The sequence below is a fragment of the Microtus ochrogaster genome, chromosome 4 (genome assembly GCF_000317375.1).
Source record: "Microtus ochrogaster isolate Prairie Vole_2 chromosome 4, MicOch1.0, whole genome shotgun sequence".
In the NCBI taxonomy this organism is placed as follows: Eukaryota; Metazoa; Chordata; class Mammalia; order Rodentia; family Cricetidae; genus Microtus; species Microtus ochrogaster.
In genome coordinates, this window is record NC_022011.1 from 33,577,035 (window position 1) to 33,604,740 (window position 27,706).

General features: G+C 48.9%; 1 protein-coding gene across 2 annotated transcripts in view; it reads right to left on the bottom strand.

Moving 5' to 3' along the window:
* Pcnx2 (pecanex 2) overlaps positions 1-27,706 on the bottom strand; it is a 122,441-nt gene that overhangs the window by 75,643 nt on the left and 19,092 nt on the right. Inside the window, exons 9-13 of one of the 2 annotated variants that reach the window (XM_013345975.2) lie at positions 20,162-20,297; positions 13,007-13,152; positions 9,648-9,801; positions 9,488-9,520; positions 3,493-3,664 (exon numbers count right to left, since the gene is read on the bottom strand). In XM_013345975.2, the coding sequence (XP_013201429.1) occupies positions 3,493-3,664; positions 9,488-9,520; positions 9,648-9,801; positions 13,007-13,152; positions 20,162-20,297 (641 nt within the window). The remainder of the gene's footprint in view (positions 1-3,492; positions 3,665-9,487; positions 9,521-9,647; positions 9,802-13,006; positions 13,153-20,161; positions 20,298-27,706) is intronic. The other variant, XM_026789982.1, reaches the window with a different exon arrangement.

The following is a 27,706-nucleotide window of genomic DNA, read 5'->3' on the forward strand; positions in this document are numbered from 1 at the left end:
ATCTATCTATCTACCTATCTATCATCTATCTATCTATCTATCATCTATCTATCTATCAATCTATCATCTATCTATCTATCATCTATCTATCTATCATCTATCTATCTACCTACCTACCTATCTATCTATCTATCTATGGATCTATCTATCATCTATCTATCTATCTATCTACCTACCTATCTATCTATCTATCTATCTATCTATCTATCTATCTATCTATCTATCTATGGATCTATCTATGTATCCATCCATCCATCCATCCATCCATCCATCCATCCATCCATCCATCCATCCTTCATCTCTCATCCACCCACCCCTTTACCATCCATCTATTACCCCACAGCTCCTTTCTCCACCACAGGCCTTCCTCACACTATTTTCTAGCTGTCTGTCTCTCCTTGCCTTTGAGCTGCTCCTCCTTCACCGTACCAGACAAACAGCATCTCAATCTTTCCCACTGCTTTGACCCTACTCCTGGGTGGACAAGGGACCCCTCTTACACAGGGAGGCAGCCCAGGCTGGGTTCTCTTTGAACAGAAGGTCTGATCTCCTGAAGCTGTCCTCTCCTCCTCTCCTGACCCAAGGATGGGAATGACAAACAGAGCCCAAAAGTGTAGCATGAGGCAGACACCACCCTAAGAGGAAGTCCTGGGAGACCTTTCTCTACATTTTGACTGTAGCAAAGGGAGGGCCAGCCCCATGTGGCTCTGCCGGAGGTGCCACTGCATGTCATGTATATTTAGCTCTTGCTTCTCTTATCCTTCTACTGTGGGTTCCTCACTCTGGGTTTTCTTGGGTCCCCTCCAAAGGATGCTGAAGTCCTAAACTTGGCTCTTCTCACTGTGTCTTAGTTGCAGCGATGAAGTCAGGATCCTTGCAGGTCCCTTGCAACCCTAAACCAATGTGAAGTGTCTTCTTTAAAAGAGGGCAACTGGGGCTGGGGATGTGGCTCAGTAGGAAAAGCCCTTGTTGCTTAAACCTGCCAACCTGAGTTTGAGTCCTAGAAACCATGGTAGGAGAAAACCAACTCCCAAGAGTGATTCTCTGAGTTCCACATAGGTTTTATGCTCTAGCGTGGGACAGTACACACACCCACATACCCCACACCATACACACAAATACACATACATACACAAACACCCCATATATATACCACACACACATCACATACATATACACGCATACCACACACACACACACAACACACACCACACACACACAATACTCAGATCATCATACACACACACAAATTAAAATAAAAAAAATCCAACAGCAACAATGAAAAGGCCAAGTCTGGGCCCAGAGACACACAGGCAAAGGGAGAGAAGCTGTGCTGTCCCAGAGGGAAGATGCCCAGCTGGCACCTTGCTCTTGGACTCCAGCTCCCGGCCTGTGAAGCCATGTGCTGCTTCTGTTTTCCTTTCCAGCCGGGTTCTGACAGGACAACACCACAGCCCAGGAAGGTGGCTAGCAGGAAACCAGTCCCGGAAGCCAGCATACACTTCTTCTCTCCGGCCAATCTTACAGTCCTTGCTTTCTCCTCTCCTAACTGATCCCTGGGTGTGACAGTGGCAACCGTCACATCACTAAGTCTCCTGGTAAAGAGGCTGCTCGAAGCACAGCGACCTTGAATTGACCTTGCCATCTCCTACAAAGTCAGAAAGGCCCTCTCAACACCCGCCTCTTCTGCTTTGTTCTCACACATTCCCAGTGTTTCATGCTCTGTGCGAATCAGTGCCTTTAATCCCCCCCTTCCTTGCTGATTGCTATTCTTCTAGTTCTCCTTGTATCTGAGGCACAGATATCATCGAGTCAGCTCGCGTGTTATTTATCACTGTTTTCACCTGTCGCTGTGGAGGAGCAGACAATATGTATTAGGAAGTTTGAAGGAGAGAAATTTATTTCAGGAGGGAGGTAAGAAAGCCATGTTCCCTGTGTCTTCCACACCCTGGAAGAAACAAAAGGATAATATCCAGCAGCCTATTTGGATGCACTGCTTACTGTGAAACAAATACCTCAGGCTTCAATCAAGCACAACCCTCTTCCCCTTTGAGCCCTAATGAATTCTCTGGTTCTCTTGCCATGGAAAGTGTGGTACTCCGGGAACTCGGCGTGCTGACTTTCTTGGAGTAACAAAGTAAAGAAAAATAAGAAGTGAGGCTGAGTAGGACTCAGGCATGAAAAGCAATTTGTTAATGAGATGTGTCAGAGCTTTGCTTCACAGGTCTCTCTTCCTTCCCTGCCTCTCTTCCTTCTCCCTCCCTAACCCTCCTTCTCCCTCCCTAACCCTCCTTCTCCCTCCCTGCCCCTCCTTCTCTTTCCCTGCCCCTCCTTCTCCCTCCCTAACCCTCCTTCTCCCTCCCTGCCCCTCCTTCTCCTTCCCTGCCCCTCCTTCTCCCTCCCTGGCCCTCCTTCTCTTTCCCTGCCCCTCCTTCTCCCTCCCTAACCCTCCTTCTCCCTCCCTGCCCCTCCTTCTCCCTCCCTGCCCCTCCTTCTCCCTCCCTAACCCTCCTTCTCCCTCCCTGCCCCTCCTTCTTCTTCCCTGCCCCTCCTTCTCCTTCCCTGCCCCTCCTTCTCCCTCCCTGACCCTCCTTCTCCCTCCCTGCCCCTCTTTCTCCTTCCCTGCCCCTCTCTTCTCTTTTCTTCTCCCCCTGTCTCTTCTTATTCTATTTTGGGGGATGTTTTTATTTTTGCTGTCTTTTTAAGCTAAGATCCCATGTAACTCAGACTGGCCTCCAACTTGTTATTTAGCCAATAGCAACAGTGACCTCCTAATCCGAATCCTCCTGCCAAGTGTTGGGGTCACAGGTCTGTCCCATCATGACCAGGACCTTCAAAACTCATTCTACAATTATCTATAAAATATTCTTCCTGAAGCAGCCAGCTCTGAGGGTCCAGGGAGCTGTCTGTGATTTATGAGTGGGAAGCCCTCCAAAACCTATTTTGCTCATTAACTTCTGGAGCACTCCGTGACTACCTCTGTATCCGCAGTCACTCTGCATGCTTCTATGTTACAGGGATGCAGCTTCTTGGTTGCAGGTATCAAAGTCCATTCCAAGAATCCCATTGTTAAGGGCTAGGTAGATGGCTCGGCAGGCGAAATGCTTGCCTTGTAAGCAAGAGGACGTGAATTCCATACCCAGAACCAAATCAAAATGAGACATGGGGCAAGCGCTTGTAATTCTAGGTTCCGGGAGGTGAAAACAGCCCTAGTTTGCTTATTCTAAATTAATGAGAGACTGATTAAAAAATACAAGGTGGATAGTGCCTGAAGAATGACAGCTGAGTAGTCCAGCCCTCCCAACGCCCCGCCCCCCACGTTGTTATCTTGGGCTTCATAGGCTTCCATAGACACAAGCCAAGAGGATAATACTTAGTTATTCCCATCAGTAACCAAGTGTGCAGGTTTTTCCCATGAGGGGTGCCAAAGGAAAGGGGGAGACATACCTTCCCGTCCCAAGGCTCTTCCCCATAATCCCCAAACTCACTCACCTATTAAGTGGTCCCTGACTGATTGCAGGGTCTCAGGGGAGAAGAGCTTCAGGCCATATACGACATAGCTGGGAGGGTGCCTGGCTTTGGCCCCTGCATCAAGAAGCAAAATAAGGCCACACAGCATACAGAAATAGATTGGTCTGCTATAGGCTATGATTTGGTTGTGTCCCTAGAAAACAAATACAATTTCCGAGTTGTACTCATTGAGAAGAATCAGACACCACATGATACAACTGACACCCCAACACCCATTGCCACCCCAACACCCATCCCCACCCCAACACCCATTGCCACCCCAACACCCATCATCACCCCAACACCATCCCCACCCCAACACCATCCCCACCCCAACAACCATCCCCACCCCAACACCCATCGTCACCCCAACACCATCCCCACCCCAACACCCATCCCCACCCCAACACCCATTGTCACCCCAACACCATCCCCACCCCAACACCTATCCCCACCCCAATACCAGTCCCCACCCCAATACCCGTCCCCACTCTGCTGTAATTTTACAAGCTCAAAATACCAGGAAGAGAACATGGGGAGACAAATAGAACTAAAATAATGCTTCATGTTTATTTTGCCAAACCATAAGGGAATGTTGCCATTTAAGTCCAACAAGATTTCCCTAAAAATGTAATTACCACCCCCGCTCCCCAAGAAAACCTGTCTAACACAACGCTTTCCTTGGGGGGCAGATTTCCATTCTCCCAGCTCTTTTCAGGTGCGAGGTTCCTTGAAACCTTTGTTAGTTGTGTCCATTTAACGTGGGTTTCCTAACAAAGCCTTTCAGACCTCATCCTGGTCCTCAAAATACTGCTAAAAGAGGGGAACTGCCCTTTCTTCCTTTCAGATGACTGTGGGAAATTAGGGGAAAGGTGGCAAATTGGCACAGTGGGTCACAGGGCTTGCTGTACAAGATGGACCAGACCGTCCCAGACACTCACATCAAGGTGAAAGGAGAGAGCCAACTCCACAGGGTTGTTCTCTGACCTCCACATGCATGTGCGTGCACACACACACACAAACACACACATCATGCATACATGCTCAATAATAATAGAAGTTTAATATATTTTTAAATAAGGAATGGGATATTGTGGTACGGGCTTTCCAGGGCAAAACCCAGCAAAACTACCACATTATTGAAATAAATACACAATTCATAAGATCTGAGGAACCAACAACAACCAGGTGGAGAGTGTGCTCTGCAATTCGTGAGCCACCTTGTGCGCAAGAAGCAGAGGGAGATCAGCGTGGTCTCAGACTGGTGTTTTTAGCCACAGCCTTGAATGTGCTATATTTAGAAAGGGAATTTCAATGGACACTGCCTCCACAATAGGAATGGTCCTATTCTAAGATCATCTTCCAACAGGACAATACCAGTGTCTGTCACGGAGACCGGCTGCCTTTGGTCCTGAGGCCAGGTTCAGTCTTAAAAAAAATTGTTGCCCTGGCAGGAAATTTTCTTCAGAATCCAAGTAGGTCATGGATTAGTAAATACAAGAGAATTTTCCTTTGCATTAAAAAATAATAAGACCAAAGTCAGAATGAAATCTAAATGCCCTTACTAAGTAAACAGAAAATAAATCAGCTGGTATAAATAGCGGTGTGGTGTATTAGAGCTCACGCATGGGAGACATTTCCTCAAACTGACGTGGTTTAAGAAACATAATTAAGCAACTATCATTTGTTCTGGTTCTTTCTCCTATCAAAAGACTAATGGGCTGCAAGGATGGCTCAGTCAGTAAAAGTTTGCCTTGCAAGCCTGAGGAACTCAGTTCAAGCCCCAGAACCCAATGTTTAGCGTGCCTACAATCTTAGTGCCAGGAAGGTGTGGACAGGCAGGTCCCCAGGGCTTGCTGGCCAGCTTGGTAAGCTCCAGATCAATGACAAACTACTCCAAGCCCCTCATGCACCCCCCAAAATCAAGGTGGTCCAGTCCTTTGGCCTACAGATGCACATGTGTACACCTGTACACGCACGGGTGAGTGTGAACACACACACAGACACGTGCATTAAAATATATTCTCTGGCCTTGAACAATATGAAATGCCCTCAGACATCTCTCAGGAGCTTCATCAGAAATGCAAACATGTCTTCCGTGTTGCTAGTTTACAAAACCAAACGCAGCCCCTACAAAGGGCTTGCCTTGCTGCTATAATCATGCATCTTGTGTTTGGGGTCCCAGAGGCACCCTCAGCACAGCACACAAGACACTCTATCCTCCCCCCGGTCCCCAGAGTGCTCCCCAGTGTAATTCCAAGCTCCCCCTTTGCAAAGTGCGCATCTGCACCAGCCATCAAAATCCCCAAGTCTTCAACAGGAAAAAGATTTCACCCATTCCTCCAGTGAAAGCCAATCATAGTCTCTTAAAAGCTCATTCAGTTCCCTCGGTCCAGACTGGTTAGAACCTAAACTTCCACAGTGGGTCCCCTGGCTGGGAGCATCCTTGAGGCTGCTGTCAGAATGGAATGCTAACCTTGGGTGCATGTGGGTTTCCCATCAGCCCCACCCACCATCAACACTGCAGCAGACTGTTCACAGAGCAGTTTTATAAAACTCATAGAGAAATGAGAATCCCAGGCGGGGGAGGGGGTGGGGTTAAGTGACCAGAACCCTGCTCACTTTTTACATGCAAGGTAGCTCATGAATTGCAAAGCAGATTTATTTATTTATTTATTTATTTATTTATTTATTTATTTATTTATTTATTTATTTATTTATTTATTTATTTTTGGACCTGATGAATTGCACGTTGATTAACAAGATGTGAATTCTTGCCTGACTCCTCTCATTCTGGAAAAACTGCATTCCAGGGAAAAATGCCTTTGCCTTATCCTTCTCTTCCTCATCAGAGCTTCTAGAGCCCAGCTCAAACCAGCTGAATGTCCTTAGACATCCCAGTGAGCAAACTGACAACTGCAGTGAACACAAGTAGATGCCTGACTATAGTTCACTGTGACAGTATGAAAAACTACGCCCCCTGTCTCCCCGTGCCATGCCTTCTCCCTGTGACATGCCTTCTTGGATCCTGGGATGGTAGCTTGGTTAGACAGTATGACTCCAGCTCAACATAGCAACATAAGGGTCATGGTAATGACAACCTCAAATTGATCTGACTCATGAGGTTTGTTTGTTCCTCGTTCCTCCCGATGGTCTTAGTATGTTTTATATCACATCCCAAAATCCATGCAGGCAAGGAATTGTATATGTGTAATCATACTTGTGTGTGTGTAATGTGTGTGTGTGTGTACAAGTTTGTATGGGTGTATACATATGTATAGAAGCCAATTCCTCAGTCACATCTCCATCTTATTATTTGATAAAGGGTGTCATTGCGCCTGGGGTTCTTTGATTGTCTTGAATTACAGATTTGTGTGGCCCTGTCTGAGTTTTACATAGAATCTGGGAATGCGAGTCTCGTTCCCATGCTTGTATGGCAGCCACCTGACTGACTAAGCTGTCACCCCAGCCCCAAGGTAAGGAGTGTCTGAGGCCATGTAACAACATCAGCGAACCAGCAATGGTGACAGAAAGATACAGGATGGGAAGAGGTGATGGGGCACCTGGGGTGGGCTGCAGTGACCCTTCAGAGCCACACCCCTGCCCCAGGTTTCCGAGGGCGTTCCCAACACTACATCTTAATGCTCCAATTATGCTGCAGCTAGTGATCCTGATGCCGAATCTCAAATAAAAGATGCACCACACAAATCAATTACAGGGAACAGGAATTTAACAGGACAGCATCTGCCACCGTGATGACCACCAGTTCGAACCCTTTCTTAATTATGACGAGCTAGCACAGATTAAAAAGCAGTCTTAAACCCTGGATATAAATTTTTTAATTGCACAATGGTGGGAAAATAGTTTTCCCTCATTGGAGAGATTTTTCAGAGCCAGTGTGTGTGTGTGTGTGTGTGTGTGTGTGTGTGTGTGTATGTGCATGCGTGCATGGGGGTTGCTATGACAGAGGCCGGAAGGGTACACAGAGCACAGGAGGGTAAAAGGCACACGGCTATGGCCGACACCTGAACAGTGGACCCTGACCACTGGGGTACCAGGGCCAGAAGAAGCTACGTGTACCTAGGAGCTGGAAGATCCTGGGCCACTAGTGGGCAGTCTGAGTGAGCCCAGACTCTCTCCCCCAAATTCGACTCTAGGTTATTGGGCTGCAGCATAAAGGGCACCTGAACCAGAGGAATAAGAGCAGTCTGGCTTCAAACACAGAGTTTCCATGTGGGGACATGGAAATAAAAGCCACAGTGGGAAATGAACTCACGCCTGTTAGAACGGCATTTACTACAAAAGGGAAAGATAAGTTTTGGCGAGGACATGGAGAAAGGAGACCCCTTGTGGTGCACTAGGAACAGTTCTGCTGTTAAGGAAGGTGAGAAGTTCTTTAAAAAGTACAGACAGTGGATGAGAACTCCTGCCTTGAAAGTAGAGGACTTGGGTTTGAATCACCGGAACCCACATAAAAAGTGGATTGCAACAGGAGTGTTTGCAAGCCAAGTGCTCTTACAGGGGATACGCAGCAGACAGCAGAGCCTCCAGCTACCCTGGTGCATACAGCAGTGGAAACACTACAGAGATCCAGCCTCAAGCGAAGCAGAAGGCAAGGGCCAGCATCTGGATTATGCTTTGGCATCTACATACATGATATGCTCCTGAACATGTGTGATGTGGGATTCCCCTCAACATGCTGTGAATGTTTTATTACCATTGGTTAATAAAGAAGCTGCTTTGGCCTAGAGCAGGACAGAATATAAGGTAGGCGGGAAAACTAAACTGAATGCAGGGAGAAAGAAGGCTGAGTCAGGCCGAGGCCATGTAGCTGCCAAAGGAGAAAGACACTGGAACCTTACTGGTAAGCCACAGCCTTGTGGCGATACATAGATTAAGAGAAAGGGGTTAATTTAAAATTTAAGAGCTAGGTAGGAATACGCCCAAGCCATTGGCCATTGGCCAAAGAGTGTTGTAATTAATATAGTTTCTGGGACTGGGAAGTGAAAGTGCAGTGTCTGCTTGTACATGTGTGTACTTGGTCATGCACCTGTGTGAACAGGAATGATCTTGAAGAACATTGAGCAAAGAGAAATACATCAGGCATGGAAGGAGGAATACCAGATGACCCCACTCTGTTTGGAAAATGATCAAGTCTGAGTCACAGCAAAATGAGCAAAGTGGTAGGAGCTAGGGAACAGGAAGCAGGTAGGGAGGGCGGGTAGGAGGGAACACAGAGTCGGGCACATGGGGTCAGTGAGTTTTGTAGATCTGTTCCATAGTCCAGTGATTATTCTATAGCTATCATCAATAATTACACAGGGTGCTCTTGGAAACCAAGGAGAATGCGCTGTAAATATTCTCATCAGAAAAAGTATATGATATGACAGACGAATGAACTTGAATTAATCCCTCCACCCTGTATATGTGACCAGATTATAACTCACTCCCAAAATATATGTAAGAGTGTGTTTGAACACACACAGTTTATGCCTACATACTAAGTACATGTGAGGAGCAATTGCTAGGTGTCAGCCGGTGTTTGAAGCAATTTACATGCAATAGTCATTCAATCCCCATCAACGTTAATCAGATTTATTGGCACATAAGGAAAGTGGGAAACATAGAGGACTACCATGATTGCTCAGCATCAGACAGGCAAGGGGATAAGTGGGAAGCAAAGGCAGGCAGACAGATGGCAGTCTGTGGACCATCCAATCAAGCCGTGTCTTTTCCTATAAGAGCCCGGAGAACAAAAGTGTCCGCCCCATGCCTGAGCTGCCCCTCCTCCAATGCCAACACACCAAGCGCTTAGATCCAGCCAGAGCTTTGTACCATGCACTTGGGTATCCATCCACTGCTTCTACTCCTGCATCCAAGATACAGACACAGAAGCAAATGGGACCCTTTGAGTAGACGTGAGCATCACCCTGCTTTCAACGCAAGCAGATGAGACAAGCTACAGGCCTGCACTTACGTGTATTGGTGAGGCGGGGTCAGGTTGGACGCTCTAAAACACAAACCAGAGGGTCCGGGTCACCTTGTGATTGTAAGGCTTTGCTAGTGACAGTAATACACTCCCACACACACCTGCCCCCTATCTCCCACCCTGCCCCACACAGAGGATGGGTTCTTGCCTTGAGCAGGGAGTACTGGCAGCTGGCCATGACCACGCAGAAGAGCAGGACCCACAGGTCTCTACAGAAGCCACGGTTCAGCGTCAGAAAGCCCAGGAGGGAAACCAGGACACTGAGCAGAATCGCCACCACGTTCTCCTTCACATCCTCAGTTCTGTGCAAAACACACAAACAAGCACAGACTGAGACCTCCACCTCTGTCGTTAGTGAGGCAAGCTTTCCTGCACTCACCTCTAGACTGACTGACAGCCAGCTCAGAGGGGCTGTGTTGTGCCAGCCCCTGCATCAATTCAGTCTTGTGCTATTCAAAAAGGTCCTGATGCTGACTCTAGGTGTTTGTTCTTGGAATAAATGACACAGGACCCCACTGACTTCCCTGGCCACTGCACTGGCCTTCCTAGGAGGAGGTGGCCCGTGATTTCAACCACAGCCTGGAATGTTTCAGAACTCCATCGGCTCCTCTCAGAGAGGGCTGGGGAAGACTGCATTGACATCGGGATAACTGTTTCCAGACTGATCTTCTCTGAAGTTGGTTTGCTGCCCCATTCCAGGAGCAGGAAACTTCAGAGGGAGATATGACCCCTCACCCCCAAGCCAGACAGTCCAAGATGCCTCACTGGGTAAGCTGTGAGTCTACAGTCTTGCTGGGTGATTTGTTGTGGCGTCCTCCATGAGATAGAAGATGCAGTGGGGCCCTCATCCAGACATGAGGTCTTATCAAGTGAAAACATGTGCCGGGCCCTTTAGAGCATTGTTAAAAGGGGGGCTGACGAGATAAGTCAACCAACCAAGGTAGGGAGGTAGTAGGGGAGGGGCCTAACATAGGAGGGGCTGAAAGAGGAAGAGAGGTAACGAGTCAAAATACTACGGACGGCCATGGAAGGACTGAGAGGTCAGTTGGCCTGTTGGGGGAGGGTAAAGGCTAGCTATAAAAGATGAGCAAGGATGGGACCATGACTTCAGAAGGATGTGACCTTGACAGGACACCAGATGCACAGCAGAACATTGGGGGCCTGGCCAAAATGGAGATGGGGGGTTGGTGCGGCAGAGGGGAGACATGGGTCCTTCATGAGAATTCTAAGTACATTTCATAACTGAGCAGTGTTTACTCACGTACAATCTGTCTACCCACTAAACAGTGATCTTCTAGGTAGGGATATTTGGCTACCTTGTCCCTCGAGACAGTCAGGAATCTTTTATTTTGGTTTTAATTATGTGTATGCATGTGTCTATGTATGGGCGTGTGCAATGCACTCGTGTGTACAGGTGCCTATGGAGGCCAGAGGAGGATGTCAGATCCGAACTCAGCTCCTCATGCTTTGTCCACTGAGCAATCTCCCTAGCCCTGTAGCCACAACTTCTGACATTAGTGGTGTCCCTCTGTGTCTGGGTCCTCTGCCTTGGGACCCGCTATGTTTGCTCTTGTTCCCTATGAAGGCAGACACCATGGCTGTGGCATTCACTAACACCTCAGTGCACAGCAGAAGCCTGACATGGGGCTGGGACCCAGCAAACAATTGATGGAGAGATGAACAGGATGCTGAGATAAAGCAGAGATTGCAGCTTCTTATTTTAGATGCTGATAAACAAGACAGCAGAAGGTAAGGTTTGGGTGCTTTTCAAATGGTAAGGGTGGGACAGGAGACAAGAGACGCGGCTGCAAACACCTGAGAAGGAAGGGGACGGCTGGAGGACCAAAGGAGAAGGGGAGGCTGCAGCCATGGGCGCCAGGAAGCAACCATGTCAGGAGACAAAGGAACTGAGGATGGGGTTCACAGCACCGGGTGAGGGCCTCAGTCTAGAGGTGCACAGTACGGCTACCTCTGTCCCCACAGTGCACAAGCTCAGCTCAGCTCCTTCCTGGACAGCCAGGCAGCCCATCTATCAATCACACATCCTTCCTTCCTTCCAGTGCACAGCTCAGCTTCTTCCTGGACAGCCAGGCAGCCCATCTATCAATCACGCATCCTTCCTTCCTTCCAGCTTTGCGCTCTCGCAGGCCAAGCTTTCAAGCCCCTGGGAGCTTCAATGACACCTCCCACTAAGTACCTTTGGAAATAAAAACTCGGATGTTGCTATACACAAACCCGTGGGGAGGGGAGCGCAATGGGTCAGCGGGGAAAGCACTTGCCCTCAAGTTCAGTCCCTGGGACCCACATGGTGTAAGAAGAGAAAAGACGCCTGCGGGTTGTCCTCGGGCCTCCACATGGGCACGAGGCAGGAAGGCATGGGTACATGCAACACACACACACACACACACACACACACACACACACCTATAAAGAGATTTGTTTTCATATGAGGGGTTAATACAACCTATTCCTTTCTACAGAAGAATAAAGTAGTAGTTTTTTTTAAGGCCTCATCTACCAGAATATATTATCTTAGATCACCAGCCATGTATTCCACGTTCTGCTCACGTGCAGGCCCTAGGGTAACACGGTATTGTTAGCAAAGTGATTACAAGGCTATTCCCCGACTTGTGGGTGCTGAAATTTACTGCTGTAATTTTGCAAGACTATCGGTTTTTGGTGTGTTTTTTTTTTCTCCGCTTGTGATCACACCATTTAAGACACGGCCGCATCCTTACGGTAACAAGCAGTCACTGGGGGACAGACGGCAGATAGACAGCCCTGCCACTGCCCCAGAGGCTGGCACTGAGCTCTGAACAGACCCTGCTGTGTGAGCCTTAACGATCATACCATCCATTTTTAAACCACTCCCCACCAGAACCACAGCCTCTAAAAACCCTAATATTGTGCCCCCCTCCCCAGTTCTGACAGGGAGCCCACAAACAAGCAGCCCCCACTCTAAGATAATCTTCATTACCAGAGCAAACTGGAACCTCCCTGCCGTGCCTACCCAGGCTCCACATCTTCAGCCACAAAGCGTTTTATTCTAGGGGGCAATGAGGGAAGGGCCTAAAGGAGAGCAGCATCAAGTTAGTGTACAGCAGAGGGGACAGAGAAGCAGGAATCCAAGCTGTGGAGGACAGGTAAACACCACCCCACTTTTCCTCCCCTCTGTCCCAGGGCCGCAGCTGGTCAGACAAGGCCGGCCTCCTGCTCCAGAAACTGCGCATGTCTACTAGAACAAGGCCCGGCGTGAGCAGACCAGAGCAGACTGTTCCCCAGGCAAACCTGCAAGCTAGTCCATCCTGTCCAATCATCACTTCCCATGGCAACTGTGAAATCCAATGTCTAAGCCACCGGGGTTCACAGGAAAGTAGGGTGTGGGCTGGAGACAACCCAGGAAACCTTAGCAAGCAGACATGCGCATTCTAGGGGCGGTGGAGTATGAGCATGCTTCTTGGTGTTCTCCCTTGTCTTCTGGCCACGCCCATGCCCCTGAGCGCTTACCGATCCAATAGCGCCAACAAGGTGAGTCGGTCATACCAGACTTTAATCCACTTCCCAGGGAAAATGATGAATTTGTAAAACTGCTCTCGGTTAAACCTTCCTTGCGCCGAGGATCGCGACGAGTCTTCCAGGTCCTGGCTCACGTGCTTTGCGCCCCAGAAACAGAACAGACGAGAGGCAGAAAAGAGGGTTACTGTGACATGCCCTTGTCACAGAAACATCCCAGAGTTTAAAAGCACGAGGGTAGGGGGAGGCGGGCTGCAGAGAGGGCTCAGCGGCTGAAAGTGTTGTCTGTTCTTGCAGGATTGGGGTTCAGTGCCTAGCAACCCTATAGAGCCCCATGAACTGTTCAGTTCAGAGGCTCTGAAGCCCCAAGTTTCCCTTTAGTACTGAAACAACATCTAAACCAAGACACAAAAAACATGATCAAATTCTGAAACCAAACTATTTTGTTTAAAAGGCTCAGTCTATGACATGAATAATGATTAAATCACACCAATTCCATGAGGATACTGTTGCCGAGATCCTGGAACTCGCCGCTTAAAACACTTCTGTTCACTAAGTCAAGGCATGCCTGGGAAATAATTACTGTGTAAGACAAGAGTCGAAGGGAAAGATTTTAAGTGACTTAATTTTTAAATTGTTATTAAATATAATGCTGAACAGCTGAATTTCACTTCAAATGCTCAGTCAGCAAGGTGTTTGCTGCAGAAGTATGAAGACCCAAGTGTGCCCCCATGTGTAAAAAGTCAGTCATGATGGTGTGTGCCTGTAACCCCAGCACGGCGGAGGTGCCGATGGATGGCTGAGGCTCACCAATCAGTCAGTTTAGATCACTTGGTGAGTGCCAAGCCACAGAGAGACCCTGTTCAAAAACTAGAGAATGACTGGTTAACCACGGCTGAGGTTGACCTCTGGCTTCTGCACATATGAACATGCGTGTGCACAAACACTTGTGTGCATGTGTCTGAGTGTGTGACTATAGGTGGGTGCGCCTGTGTATGTGTGTGCATGAGAGTGTAGGTGGGTGCACTTGTGTGTGTGTATATGGGTGCATGTGTGTGAGTGTATATCTGAGTGTGTGTGTGTGTGTGTGTATATGTGACTGTAGATGGGTGCACTTATGTGTTTGAGTGTATGTGGGTGCATATGTGTGTGTGTGTGTAGGTGGGTGCACTTGTGTGTATGTGTGTGTGTGTAGGTGGGTGCACTTGTGTGTGTGTGTAGGTGGGTGCACATGTGTGTGTGTGTGTGTGCGCACATACATGTATGCTAGTTCTTCAGAGTCTGCATCTAGAGAAGACTTAAAAATAAAGCAGGAAACAGAGGGGGTGACCAAATAGTGACCTCGTAAGGAACAGGAGTTTGGAATAGGAAACTAAGCAGAAGGTGGGGTGCCCACCACAGCCATCCCGGAAGTCTGGGACCCCAGCATTCAGTGAACTACATCTACTTTGTGGTCAGTTCACCAGGGGGCTGCATGGAAGAGTGCCGGCCTCAGGCTGGGTGTGGGGGAGATGAAATCCACAGCTCTCCTGAGGCTTCGGGACCCCTGGGGCCCCTCCTCCCACCCCTGCAGGTTTGTAGCCCTTATTCACACTATGTGGATGCTCCAAATCCCTCAGAGAATTTACCTTAAAGCATCTCTTCACACCTAGCAGAAACAAAAATACACTTTAATCTGGAAGCGTGAAGCTTCGATGGGTATCTCAAAGAATCACACAGATCAAAATCCAAGGCAGGAGCGACACAGAAACAAACAAAAACCATGCCAGCCTATGCTAGGGCCCATAGGCTGTCAGACTCCCCCCCCACACACACACATACACACACACACATACATACACACACATACACACACACATACACACACACACACACATACACACACACATACACACACACATACATACATACACACATATACATACACACACACACCCTGGGTGAGTTTGGGAATTGCAATCATCAATTTCAAGGACAGTTGCTGCTATGTAAGAACCTAGTATGTGTTCAGAGTGACCCAGATGCTCCATAGAAGCCTGCAGAGGCTGCCTTCCCTGTAGCATCAAGGGAGACTTGGTAACTCAGCTTAAGGACCAGGACCCTACCCTGAACATAGAGTCCTGATGCATATATAAGGCATAGGAAAGGAAAGCCACCCTATCCCAAGGATAATACCCAGGAGCTAAAGGGCAGGGGATGCAGTGGGGCTGAGACCCTATGAGCAACATATGATCTGGGTTCTTGTCTTAGGGCTTCTACTGCTGTGATGAAGCACATGACCAGGAAAGAAAGTTGGGGAGGAAAGGGCTTACTTTGCTTTCACTTATCATCAAAGTAAGTAAGGACAAGAACTCATATAAGGCAGGAACCCAGTGGCAGCAACCTGGAGGCAGGAGCTGATACAGAGGCCCTGGGGGATGCTGCTTACTGGCTTGCTCCCCGTGGCTTGCTCAGCCTGCTTTCCTATAGAACCCAGGACCACCAGGCCAGGGAGGGTCCTACCCACAATGGGCTGGCCCTCCCCCATTGATCACTAAATGAGAAAACGTCCTACAGGTTCATCTACAGCACAATCTTACGGGGGCATTTTTCTCAGTTGAGGCTCCCTCCTCTCAGGTGACTCTAGCTTGTGTCAAGTTGATGTAGAACAAACCAACACAGCTCTATTTCAAGACACAGTGCCATCTTGGAAACTACCTGGTGCTGCATCAGCAGGAATTTGTGCAAATGGACATGGACCTGACTTTGCAGCAAACCTTACGCTCAAGGATCTTTGCCCGGATGTCCACTGCTAAAGCATGGGCAAGAAATACATGCGCCAGTGACTCAGTGTGCTGTTCTGGTGATGTGGGGTCCAAGGGTGCTGCATGTACTGGCCAAGGCTAGGAGGAACTAAAAGACCCCAAAGGAAATGGACTGAGCCTGGGGCTCCACACATGTGTAGCTGAAGGGAGCAGAAGTCTGAAGCCAGCCTGATCTACAGAGTGAGTTCCAGGGCAGCCAGGGCTACACAGAGAAGCCCTGTTTTCAAAATTCAAAAGCTAAAACCAACCAACCAAACAAACAAACAAAAAGAATAGAACTTTAAAAAATTGCTTCCCCCACCTCTATGATCCTTTTACAAATGTACAAATGTACATATTCAGCAGGAGGCAGAATAGCAGCCTTTATTCCCCCGTGGGACAAAACCACAAAATACAAGCATTTTATATTTAACTTAAAATAGAAAAGACAGTGTGGTGGTTTGAATAAAAATGGCCCCTGTAGGCCCATAGGGAGTGGCGCTATTAAGAAGTGTGACCTTGTTGGAGTAGGTTGGAACTTTTTGGAGGAAGTGTGTCACTGGGGGACAAGGGGTGGGGCTTTGAGGTTTCAGAAGCTCAAGCCAGAGCCAGTGTCACTCCCTTCCTGCTGCCTGCTGGTCCAGAATTAGATCTCTCACCTCCTTCTCCAGCACCACGTTTGCCTGCCTGCATGCTGTCATGCTTCTAGCCATGATGATAATGGACTAAACCTCTGAAACTGTAAGACAGCCCCTAATTAAATATTTTCCTTTATGAGAATTGCCGCTGTCATGGAGTCTCTTCACAGCAATAGAAACCCTAACTTCTCAATGGATTTGGCTGAGTAACAATAAAACTATGGTAAATTAGTACTTTATGTGACTGTATACTCACAGGTCCTGTCTTTAATTACACTTATGTGTTTGTGCACCACGGTATGTGTGTGCAGAGGTCAGAGGACAGCTTGTGAGAGTTGCTTCTCCCCTTCCACGATATGGGTCCTGGGAATTGAACTCAGGTCCTCGGGCTTTGCTGTGTGAGCCTTTACCACCTAAGCCATCTTGCAAGCCCCACTTAAGAGTGAAACAAAGGGCTCGTATAACTGTATCTAATCAATCTTTGCAATCTCTGTTCAGCCTTAGTTTCTGCTGGAACCAGGATGCCTCTGAGGCTTGTTAGTGCCTCTAACATCCTCAAAGGTCCCTTCACCTCCAGCTCTTTCGCCTTCCCAAGCTGTTTCAATATAATTGGGGAATCTTCTGGGAGTGTGAGAAGTGGAGGCCCTGTGAAGGCCTGGGTTGGGAGGGACCAAGTTTCTCAGAGTGCACATTCTGCAGAGGCTGCCTATGACGGGGCTGCGGTGAGAGCTGAGCACAGGCCTTGAGGGCAGCTGAAAGAGCTCACAGACCTGTCTAGGACCTGCCTGTGACATCAGCCCACAGCCAAGGTCCGAGGGCCTCAGAGGTCCAGGAAAGATGGGTGACCTCAAAGATACAAGTTGAACGGGAGACGCTGTGTGGTGCATGGGCCTCGGGGAAGGGGGAAATGGTGCAGTCTCTGATGGTAAGTGGCACAGAGCCAGGCAGACGCCACACCCACATCCACCATACTGGATTTATTTATTTTTATTGACTGTGTTCGGGTGTTTTGCCTGCATGTATATCTGTGCACTCTGTGTATGCCGGGTGCCTGTGGTATTGAAGGAAGGCATTTGTGAGCAGTCATGTGGGTGCTGGGAATCTGGAAGAGGAGCCAGTGCCCCTAACCACTAGGTCATCTTCCCATCCATCACTGATTTATTTTTTTAAGTTAGCATACAAGATATTGAATATCCTTTTGGCATATCCAACAATGTGATCTTCAGTGGTTCCCCTCATGCCTCATTTCTTCCTCCCCTGTTCCTCTCCTCCTTGTGTCCTATTGGTCCTTGTGCTGACCCCCAGTCCTTCCTTACCACCTGTTTGGTCCCTCTCACGCTCTCCTTTAGTTTTGTGACTAATACCCCCTCCCCCACATCTAAATATTAGACACTGGAATTTGCTTATGAGAGAAAATGTGTTATTTATGTCTCTGAGTCTAGTTATTTCACTCAATAATTTCTAGAACCATCCATTTTCTTGAAATTTTCACTTTTTTATAGATACATAAAACCCTATTGTATGCGTGTACCACACTGTCATTATCTCTTGATGGACCCCTCAGTTGTTCTGGTCCCAGCTGCTGTCACCAGGGCAGCAGCCATAAACAGGGCTGAGCAAGAGTCTCTATGGTGGGATGTGGAGTCCTTTGGGTCCACGCCCACAGCAGAGATAAGTGCTCTTTTTAAAATGTTTAGTGTTAGTGTGTGTGGCATGGGGTGGAGTGGGGGGTATTTAAAGGTTACTGCAGGTGGGAGCATCAAACACCCTGGAGCTGGAGTTACAGGAGGTCGGAAGCCAAGGATGCTGGGAACCGAACATGGATCCTACGCAGAAGCAGTGTGTGTTCTTAAATGCTGAGTCATCTCTCCAGCCCCTACTTCTACTTTGAAAGGAAACTTCCACAGTGACGTCCTGTACGTGTGCCCTCGTTTGCACGCCCACCAGCAGGGAAGCCTTGCCATGTTTCCTGGCAGCCATTCTGACTGCGGTGAGGTGGGTCTCAGAGCAGTTTTAATTTGATCACTAGGGATGTTGAACACATGTTAAAATCATTATTGGTCATTTGTGTTTCTTCTTCTGAGAACTGTCTGTCCTTTCCATCAGCCAGTAGGGTATTATATGACTTCTTTGAGAAATTTTTGCAGAGCCATCTTAAAACCAAATATAAAACCATATTAATTTTGGAAAGGCGAGGCACTTTAGAAGGAATGGAGGCGTTGCCAGGAGGAAGGCAAACGTGAGGCTCAAAAATTTCACATGACCTTGAGCTGATCTCCTCTGCAGTCCTCTCCTAAGTCCGAGCCAGAGGAAGTTCTCTCTTCTTGGAAGTCAACTTCAAGAATTCCTTCCCCTAAAAAGCCTTCCCTGTCCCCTACTCCCTAAGGCCCAGGCAGCCTTTGCAGCTCATAGGCAGGCCTCTGTCTGTGTCCAGCTTTCCCTGATGCTGCTGCCTGGGAATCCTCACTCCCGTTCCCTCGGGCCTCTTTAAAAGCTTGCCTGGATGACTAAACAAACATTAACAAAGAATGTCTTAGTAAAATAACAGAAGCCTTCATGTTTGCCACCCTTGACATCCCCCAAACCAATAGCAACAACAAAAAACTCTTCCAAATTAAATATTTAAGAAGCTTTGTATATTAGTCAGTAAATACAAAGTTATTGTACTTTTTAAAAAGCAGTTATTCTCGAAACCAGGAGAGGTGAGGCAGAAGAAACAACTATGCTCTTGAGGGGTCCATGCATCCAAACCACCGAAGGTCACTATGGCAATAGGAAGGGATTTCTACTGCATTTGGGAACGTGATCGAGAAAGCAGAATGCAGTAACGTTTTCAGAGGGTTGTCTGCCAGCTGCATCATTCAGACAGCCCTCTAGTGATGTTTCATGGGAAACTCAGGGTGACCTCTGACTCACGAGGAGAGACAGGCCTTAAGGCCTGCTGCTGGGGCTGGGGAGGTGACTTGGTCAGCGAAATGTTCATCACACCAGCAGGACACTTGTGTTTGACTCCCAGAGGCCATGTGAAAAAAAAAGCAGGCATGAGTGGTGAACATTTGTAAACCCCAGCACTGGGAGGCAGAGACGGGTGGATCCCTGGGACTTGCTGGTCAGTCAGCCAGGTTTACTTGGAACTTCCTGGGCTGAAGAGAGACCTGTCTCAAGGGAGATTGACAGCGTTCCTGAGGATGACTCCAAGACTCCAAACACACAAGCTCATATGTCGATCTGCATCCGCACATATATCTCCAATATGAACACATACACACACATGTATGCACACACATGTATGCACACACATGTGTGCACACACTCACACACACATGTATGCACACACACTCACACACACACACATGCACAAGCGCACACCCGAGGCTTTCACAGCAGCCGCTCACAGCGATACTGGCGCACACATGTACGCATACACGCACACACAGAGGCACATGCACATGCACACACACACGTATGCACACGCACATGTGTGCACACACACTCGCACACACACTCACACACACACACACACATGCACACACCCAAGGCTATCACAGCAGCCGCTCACAGCAATACTGGCGCACACATGTACGCACATGCGTACACATACGCACACACAGAAGCACATACACACGCACGCACACACACAGAGGCACATACGCACACACACACACATACACAGAGGCACATGCGCACGCGCACACCCAAGGTTCACAGCAATACTGGCGCACACATACCCGTGGGGTTTCCGACTGTGTCCTTCGGGCCACCATGAGCAGCAGCTGCTGCTGCAGGGCACTGACTGCAGGGTCCCCTGAGGACGGATCTGGGCTGTCTGAAGTGGTGGTACTGGAAGAGCTGAGAAGAATCTCTCTGAGAATGGGGGAGAACAATCCTTTGGTGACCATCTTGCATTGGGATGCATTTATTTATTACACAGAATCACGAGGAGGTTGGAGATGTCCAGCACGAGAAGGGACCATCTGGGTCCTGATCCTTAAAATTCTCTATAAAGAGCTAAAAATTCTGCATGGGAGGTTAACTGTAGGCACAAAGCTTCCAACATTAACTGTGAACTTGGCAGGGTTTAGACTCACCTAAGAGACACACTTCTGGGTGTAATAAGAGGCTGCTAGTTCATTTCCCGACCAGCCAGCAGCTCAGACCCAAAATAACTACACAGAAATCTGTATTGATGACAGTACTGTTTGGTCAATAGCTTAAGCATATTTCTAGCTTGCTCTTATATCTTGAACTAACCCATCTCCATTAATCTGTGAATTACCACGTAGCTGTGGCTTACCAGGTATAAAGTTCTGGCGTCTGTCTCCAGCAGGACTACATGGCTTCTCACTTGACTCTGCCTTCTTTCAACCAGTATTCAGTTTAGTTTCCCCCACCTACCTCTGTTCTGCCCAGCTATAGGCTCAAGCCAGCTTTCTTTATTCATTAGTGGTAACCACAGCATACAGAGGGGAATCCCACATCATCTGGGCATGTCTGTGAGGGAGTGACTGGATTGGGCTAAGGCAGGTGAGAAGACACACCCTGAGTATGCCTGCATTGCCTTAGCATCTTGAACTGAATAAAGAAAAGAAGTAAGGTAAAAACACCAGCATTGACCTTTCTCTACTTCCTGACTCTGAATGTCACATGACTCCTGCAACCACGCCCTCCTGACCATGATGGAGCATACCCTCAAACCGAGTCAAGGCAACCCTTCCTTCCTTAAGTTGCTTTTGCAGGATGTTTGATCACAGAAATGGGAAAAGGAACTATGACATTATGCTGGCTCCCCAACCCCAGTTTTCTCTCTGCATCACTCCTGCGGACACAGCAAAGTTTACACACAAGAAACGCCTCTGTGGTAGCAGGAAGGTCCTCAGAAAAGTGGCCTTTGTGAAATGGCTTGAGTCTCTATCTGAAATGAAAGTTCCTTGATAGGAGGGGGCAGAAACTCAGAGATTTGGTGTGCGAGAGCTGCCCCGGAGCCCAGAAACTAGATTACATTGCAGGTGAGGGAGGTCACATCTGCTGACACAGGGGCAGGAGTCAGGAGAGACCCACACCCCTGCATGGGGAGCTAGTAGACAGCCTCTCTGGCTGGTTACTGCCATGCCATGTCAGAAACAGCTCTGCTAGAGGCATGCCTGCCAATCTTCCTGCCAAGCAGGACTCTAAGGAGGGGCCACGCATGGACTTCATTTCCCCATATTATTAAGCATGCTTTTATTGCAAAATAACATCCCTAACGCGGGGTTAGGGCTGGGGCTCGGGGAGTATAAAGTGTTGGCCTGGCGTGCAAAGCCATGGGTTCACTTCTCATCATTGCACGGGGAGACTGGCGTGGCTCACACCTATAATCCCAGCGCTGTGAAGGTGGACTCGGGAGCTTCAGAAGTTCCAGGTCATCCTGGACTACATAGAGAGTGCCAGGCTGGCCTGGGATACGTGAGACCCTGTCTCCAAAATAAATATTGGCCAGATGGATGGCTCAGTGAGTAAAAACTGCTTATTTAGATCTCTAGGCCCTTCATGGTAGAAGAAAAACTAGCTGCCCCCTGCCCTCTGACCTCTTCACACTTCCCCAGAATAATCAAAATGACTTTTAATGTAAGTAAACAAATAGCTTTTGTGAGTAGACAGTTTAATACCTTATGTTAGAATCTAAGGGTTGGTTTTATTTGTTCGGTTTTTTTTTTTTTTTTTTTTTTTTTTTTGATGCAGGGTCTCACTGTGTAACCCTGACTGGCCTGGAATTCACTGTGTAGACCAGGCTGGGCCTCAAACTCACAGATTCCCCTGCCTTTGCCTCCTGAGTACTGGGATTAAAGTTGCACGCTATCACGCCCAGCCTTGGGTGAGTTCTAGAATAAACAGAAGTGGGTCTAAACCACTGTTGTTCTGCCGACTTCCCTGACTTTGCTCGCGTTGTTCTCCCCCTGTGGATCTACACCTGGACGAGAGAGGTGTTTCCCTCCTGGGAAACGGGAGAACTAGACTAGACGGAAATGTCCTGTTGAGTCCCCTAAGCAGGCACTTGGTGAGACATTCTGGTCTCTGTTGCCTCCCATTGATGGGGAACTTGACAGGTAGCAAGATGGCTGCCAGCCTTTCCTAGATAAGGCCTTGGCTCCGGTGGCAGATGGGAGGAGGGTCAGGCCTGCATTTGTCTCATCGCACAGACTCAAACAGTAGGTCAGTTTCTCCCTCAAGGGACCTCTTTCACTGGTGTTGGCTGAGCCCTTATCACAGACATACAGTGTCACCTGTGCTGGCTCTTCTGCAGCCTGGAGGGATGTCTGTGATCAGCAAAACCCTCCCTCCGATGGATCTGCCTATGCTCCTCCTCTAGGGCTGTGGTGACTGTAGCGGGAAAGGATCAGGAGACCAATGCTCTCTACTGCGCTAAAGAGCGTTAGGTCCCAGTGTTAAGTTGGGAGCTTAGGCCCCAGCCCCTTGCATCTATCCTAGCCCCCTGACCCTGAGAGTAAGCACTCTGGACCCCTGGGAGGGGGGGGGAGGTCAGGACCACACCCAAGAATATTTAAGTGAACTCCCAAAAGAGGAACACGTGGTCCCTTTTCTTCCTCCAGGTGGTCGTGTTTGCTCAGCTTCCCGGTTTCTTCTCGGGGCTGCCCAAGAGCGCAGAACTCCCATTAAACCTGGATATCTCTTAATTTGGCTTGTTTTGATTTGGCTTGATTGAGAGCTCGTGTTAGGAAAATATTTCTAACACCCAGGGCTGTTCGTTAGAGGATGTCAAGAGACATTTCCACTTCCTGAAACATCTGAGCACGGAGAGAGACCACTCTGTGGAATGGCTGTCTCAATGACCCCACCAGGTCTCCATCAGCCTAAGGCTGGGCTGGTCTCTGGTCAACTCCTTCCATTCAAGGTGAAAGCAGAGGAGAGAGAGAGAGCTCAGAGAAGCATTGGTGGTGGTGGTGGTGGGGTGGCAAGAAAAGCCAGCCCTGGAAGAGAGCCTAGAAGATGGGGGAGGGGATGGGGCTGGGACCCTAAGCTAGGGACCCAGTGGTTCCAACATGGAATCCCAGCACTTGGGTGACTGAGGCAGGAGGATAGCTGGGAGTCTGAGGCCAGTCTCAGCTATGCAGTGAGACCCTGTTTCACACAAACAGGCAAACAATCGCAGCTAGACTCCGCTGGGCTGGCTGGGACAGGGCTGGACATGCAGTGAATAGTGTAGGGTGTTAGATTCCCGCTGGCCCTAGCTCCTCCTTCCTAAGGGAAGCTTTGAAAAGTACCAAAATATACAAGGGTAATGCTGCCTCCCAGTGACAGAGAAAACATCACCTGAAATTCTTCCTCCTCGCCAGACTTTAAAACAACAGTTTATTGTCCCCTGGAGAACGCACATCTTCTGCAGGCCCTTCCCTGGGCTCCAGGCCCACTTGGGACAGACAGACGGCAGGACATAAGAGGGATGCCTTAGGAAAGACGTTAGTGTAACACGCTCACCTGCTGTGAAGGACACCAAGGGAAAGCAGATGGGGGAGGGGCGTGATTCTAACGGGGAGCTGACTTTAAGGTGGGGGTCAACTCTTTAATAAGATCCACAAAGGCAGCAGAGAGAAAGCAAGTGGAAGGAGTGTGCCCCCGTGTGGCAGCTGGGGCTGTGTGCAGGCATAAGGGCTCAGCTTCCAGCTTCAACTTCTGTTTCTGGGACTCTGAACCCTGTCTTAGTCCCCAGGTTGAGGACCCCTGTGGGAGGAACAGAGACTGAGAAATCAGCGGCGGTAAGGGCACTCCAGGCCCATCACCTGGCCCTCCACGTGCTCAAAGGCAGCGGGAGTTCTCAGGTCTTTAACTCTGGCACAGCAGCCAACACACACCTCTCATTCAGATCCACAGGGACGGCTCCATGGCTGAGTTGGGTTAGATATCCCCAACCCAAGATGAAGTGTACCGTGCAAGTACAGAGGATTGGGCTTACCACCCCACATCTCAGTCCTGAGCACCCCAGTCTTCCTGCAGTGCCCCTCACTCCTGCTCTGCCAAACTCAAGGGCTCCACTTCTTCGGAATAAAGCAACAATAAGGAGATTATTTCTGGCAATCATCTGCCTGCTTCCCTTCTTGGAGACCCAGGTACACCCTTGAACAGCGTGGCCATAGGCTGAGGAGATGGAGACCAAGCATTTGCCTGCCACACAAGCAGGAGGATCTGAGTTTGAGTCCCGGAGCTGACACAGAAAAGTCAGCTGTGCTGCCGCGCTCCCGTCACCTCGGCGCTGGGGAGGCAGAGAAAGGTGGAGCCTTGGAGCACTGGCCAGCAAGCCCAGCGAACTGGTGAGGCCCAGCCCCAGTGAGAGGCCCTGTCTCAGAGAAGAAATCCCGAGTGGACAACCCCTAAGAGACCGAGAGCTGAGCTTACATCAAGGGCGGGGCTTTCAAAGGGAAGACAGTATTTGGGAAATTTGTAGACAAAATAAATAGAAACCCAAAGTTCAAGACCAGCCTGCGCTACGTGTCTCAAAAAAAATCAAACCAAGGCTGGAAAGATAGCTCAGTCAATGAAGTATTTCCCTTGCAATTGTAAGGACTGAGTTTGATCCCAGAACCCACACATGAAGCATGGCAGTGTGTGTGTGTGTGTGTGTGTGTGTGTGTGTGTGTGTGTGTAATCCCTATACTGAGGAGGCAGAGACAGTTCCTGGGGGGTCTCACAGGCCAGCCAGCCTTGGGGAGCTATGGGCCAATGAGAGACTGTCTCAACCGATATCCTGAAGTTCTTTTCGGGCCTATACACAGACAGTGTGCATGTGTGAATGCGCACACACACATGCACACACACAGAGGGAGAGAGAGAAAGAGAAGGGAGAGAGAGAGAGACCGAGTGGCAGGGACTGGGGGGCAGCGCTTACTTTACAAAACCCGGAAAGGACTGTGAAGTCCTGTGTGCAGCGAACCCTTTCAGCTCAGAACGTTCAGGCAACTTCTTCCATTTCCTGGGCTAACAACTTCCTTCCAGATCAGTTTTCAGGCAGAGCAGCTCACTCTGGGCTCTGAACTAGGAAATCTGTCCTGTGTTCTGGTCAGTTAAACACAAAGGGGATTTATCGTGAGGCAGCCTTTCCCAGCAGCCCCTGGAAATGCTGCAGCTCAGGTTTCTGGGCAGAGCAGGAACAATCAGCTAACCTTCCCCAAGGCATCTGCTGGATGAACAGTTAGCGTGTAACTCAAGGTGCTCTGCCAGTCTGCGTGTGTGTGTGCGTGCGCATGTGTGTGTGTGTGTTTGTGTATGTGCGGGGGGCGGGGTGGGGTGCTGTTTCTCACAGTGTCAGGAGGCCGGGAAGGGAAATGAACCTCCTCTCTCAGCTTCCTCCAGGAATCCCTAAAGAGACATAGAAGTTGCATGGCTCACAAGTTCCCATTCAGAGCACAGCACCTGGGACATAAAACTGTCACATGACCACCAGGCCTCACAATGGCCAAGAGTCGCCTTCCTGCCAGTAATGGGATCCAGCAGTTTAACGAGTTAGTCAGAGGTTCTCCCAGCCCCTGAGGTCACCTTAGCGGGGAAGAGCGGATTCTTCAGCACCTTCTACGGTGAGCAGCTTATGGAGCCCTAACCAGGCCCCCTTCCAATCAGAACGTCAACATTGTGTTTGCTAGAGTCAGAGGATCCAGAACTCAATGGCTTCCAGTGCTAGAGACAGAATATTAAACACCTGCCCTAAGGCTGCCCTAGGCACAGCTAGCTGCCAAGGCGTTGGACCACAGGCTGCTGGGGAAACACCATGTCCTTGGGTTCCCACTTCACAAACAGATAAAGTGACCCCTGCCGAGAATGGACTTCATCCTGGTGGAAGTCAGGGGCTGGCTGCTGTGGAAAGTTAACCCTGAACTTTGTCCTCCTTCTCTACCCAGAAGGGGCACACACCTGACACTGCTGAGTGCCCTCCGTGCAGGCTCTGTCCTGAATGCTGCACAAGTGTGTGTGTGTGTGTGTGTGTGTGTGTGTGTGTGTGTGTGTGTGTGTATTACTTGTCTCTAGGGACACAATACGTGCACAGGTGCCCACACAGACCAGCAGAGAGGAGTGGATCCTGGAGCTGGAGTTACAGATGCTTGTGAGCCACCCAGTGTGACTGCTGAGAGCTGAACTCATGTCCCCTGCAAGAGCAGCGGTGTTCCTAATGGCTGAGCCGTCTCTTTCGTCCCTGGTTTCAGTCTTTCAAGGCTCAGGATATGTGACATACAATGTATGTTATATGGATAGATTGTCACACGCTGTTTGAGCTCACTGAAGAGCTGGCTCTGGAAACACAATTGCCCCCCCACCCTCAAGTCCCGATATACACACTAGTATATATATCAAACCCAAGTGTGTGTTTGTCTCAAAGTGACCTTTAGGTAGGGCTGCTCCCCTATATCTGTGACAGGAAAGAGAAGATCAGCGAAACAGCCCAAGAGTGAAAACCCGGGGTGCTTGAAAACAGCCAGAAGGTGAGCAATTTGTAGCAGAGGTTTTACTATCTAATATCTGTCACCCATGGCTATATGGCCTTTTACTTTGGCTTCCTATATACTTAATAAAGTCAACTATGGGTTTTAAACAATAGCTCAGAAGTTAAGAGCACTGGCTGCTCTTCCAGAAGACTGGGGCTCAATCCCCAGCACCCACATGGTGGCTCACAACTTTCTGCAACCTATTTCTAAGAGTTCTGACCCCCACTTCTGGTCTTCAAGGGCACTGCATGCCTATAGGTACACACATGCAGGCAAAGCACTTATACACATAAAAAGAATTTTAAAAAACAATAAACACACTTATTCAAAACTGAAAACACAGCTATCCCAGATCACCCTCTCGATCCAGAACACTAGCGTTACTAGTAAATTCAGGTCAGTGTGCTTACCTGGGAAGGGAGTAGTGCATGTTTATTCAGAAGAAACAAAAAGTCAACAAGTGCAAAGCTTCTGCCTTTACTCTGGGATGAAATAGGAGGCTTCTGTTTGCTCTGAATTTAGCGTAAGAACACGCCAACCTGCCTCTGGGGAGAATATGCAACAGTTCCCAACCCTGTGTTTTTTTGCAACAGAAGACGTCGTCTGAGAAAGCTGCTATGCTAGACAATGAAACGCACAAGCTGCAGTCCTAGCGAGTGCTAAAACCAAAGAGGAGGATGCACGTGCATTCCCTTTCAAGCCTCTGTCTGCTCAAGGGAAGCCAGCTTTGATTGGTACAGACACTAGCACCTGAAGCTGGAAGAGACTGCAGAGCAGGGAGGAGGTGAGATGCAGGCCCTGTCTGAC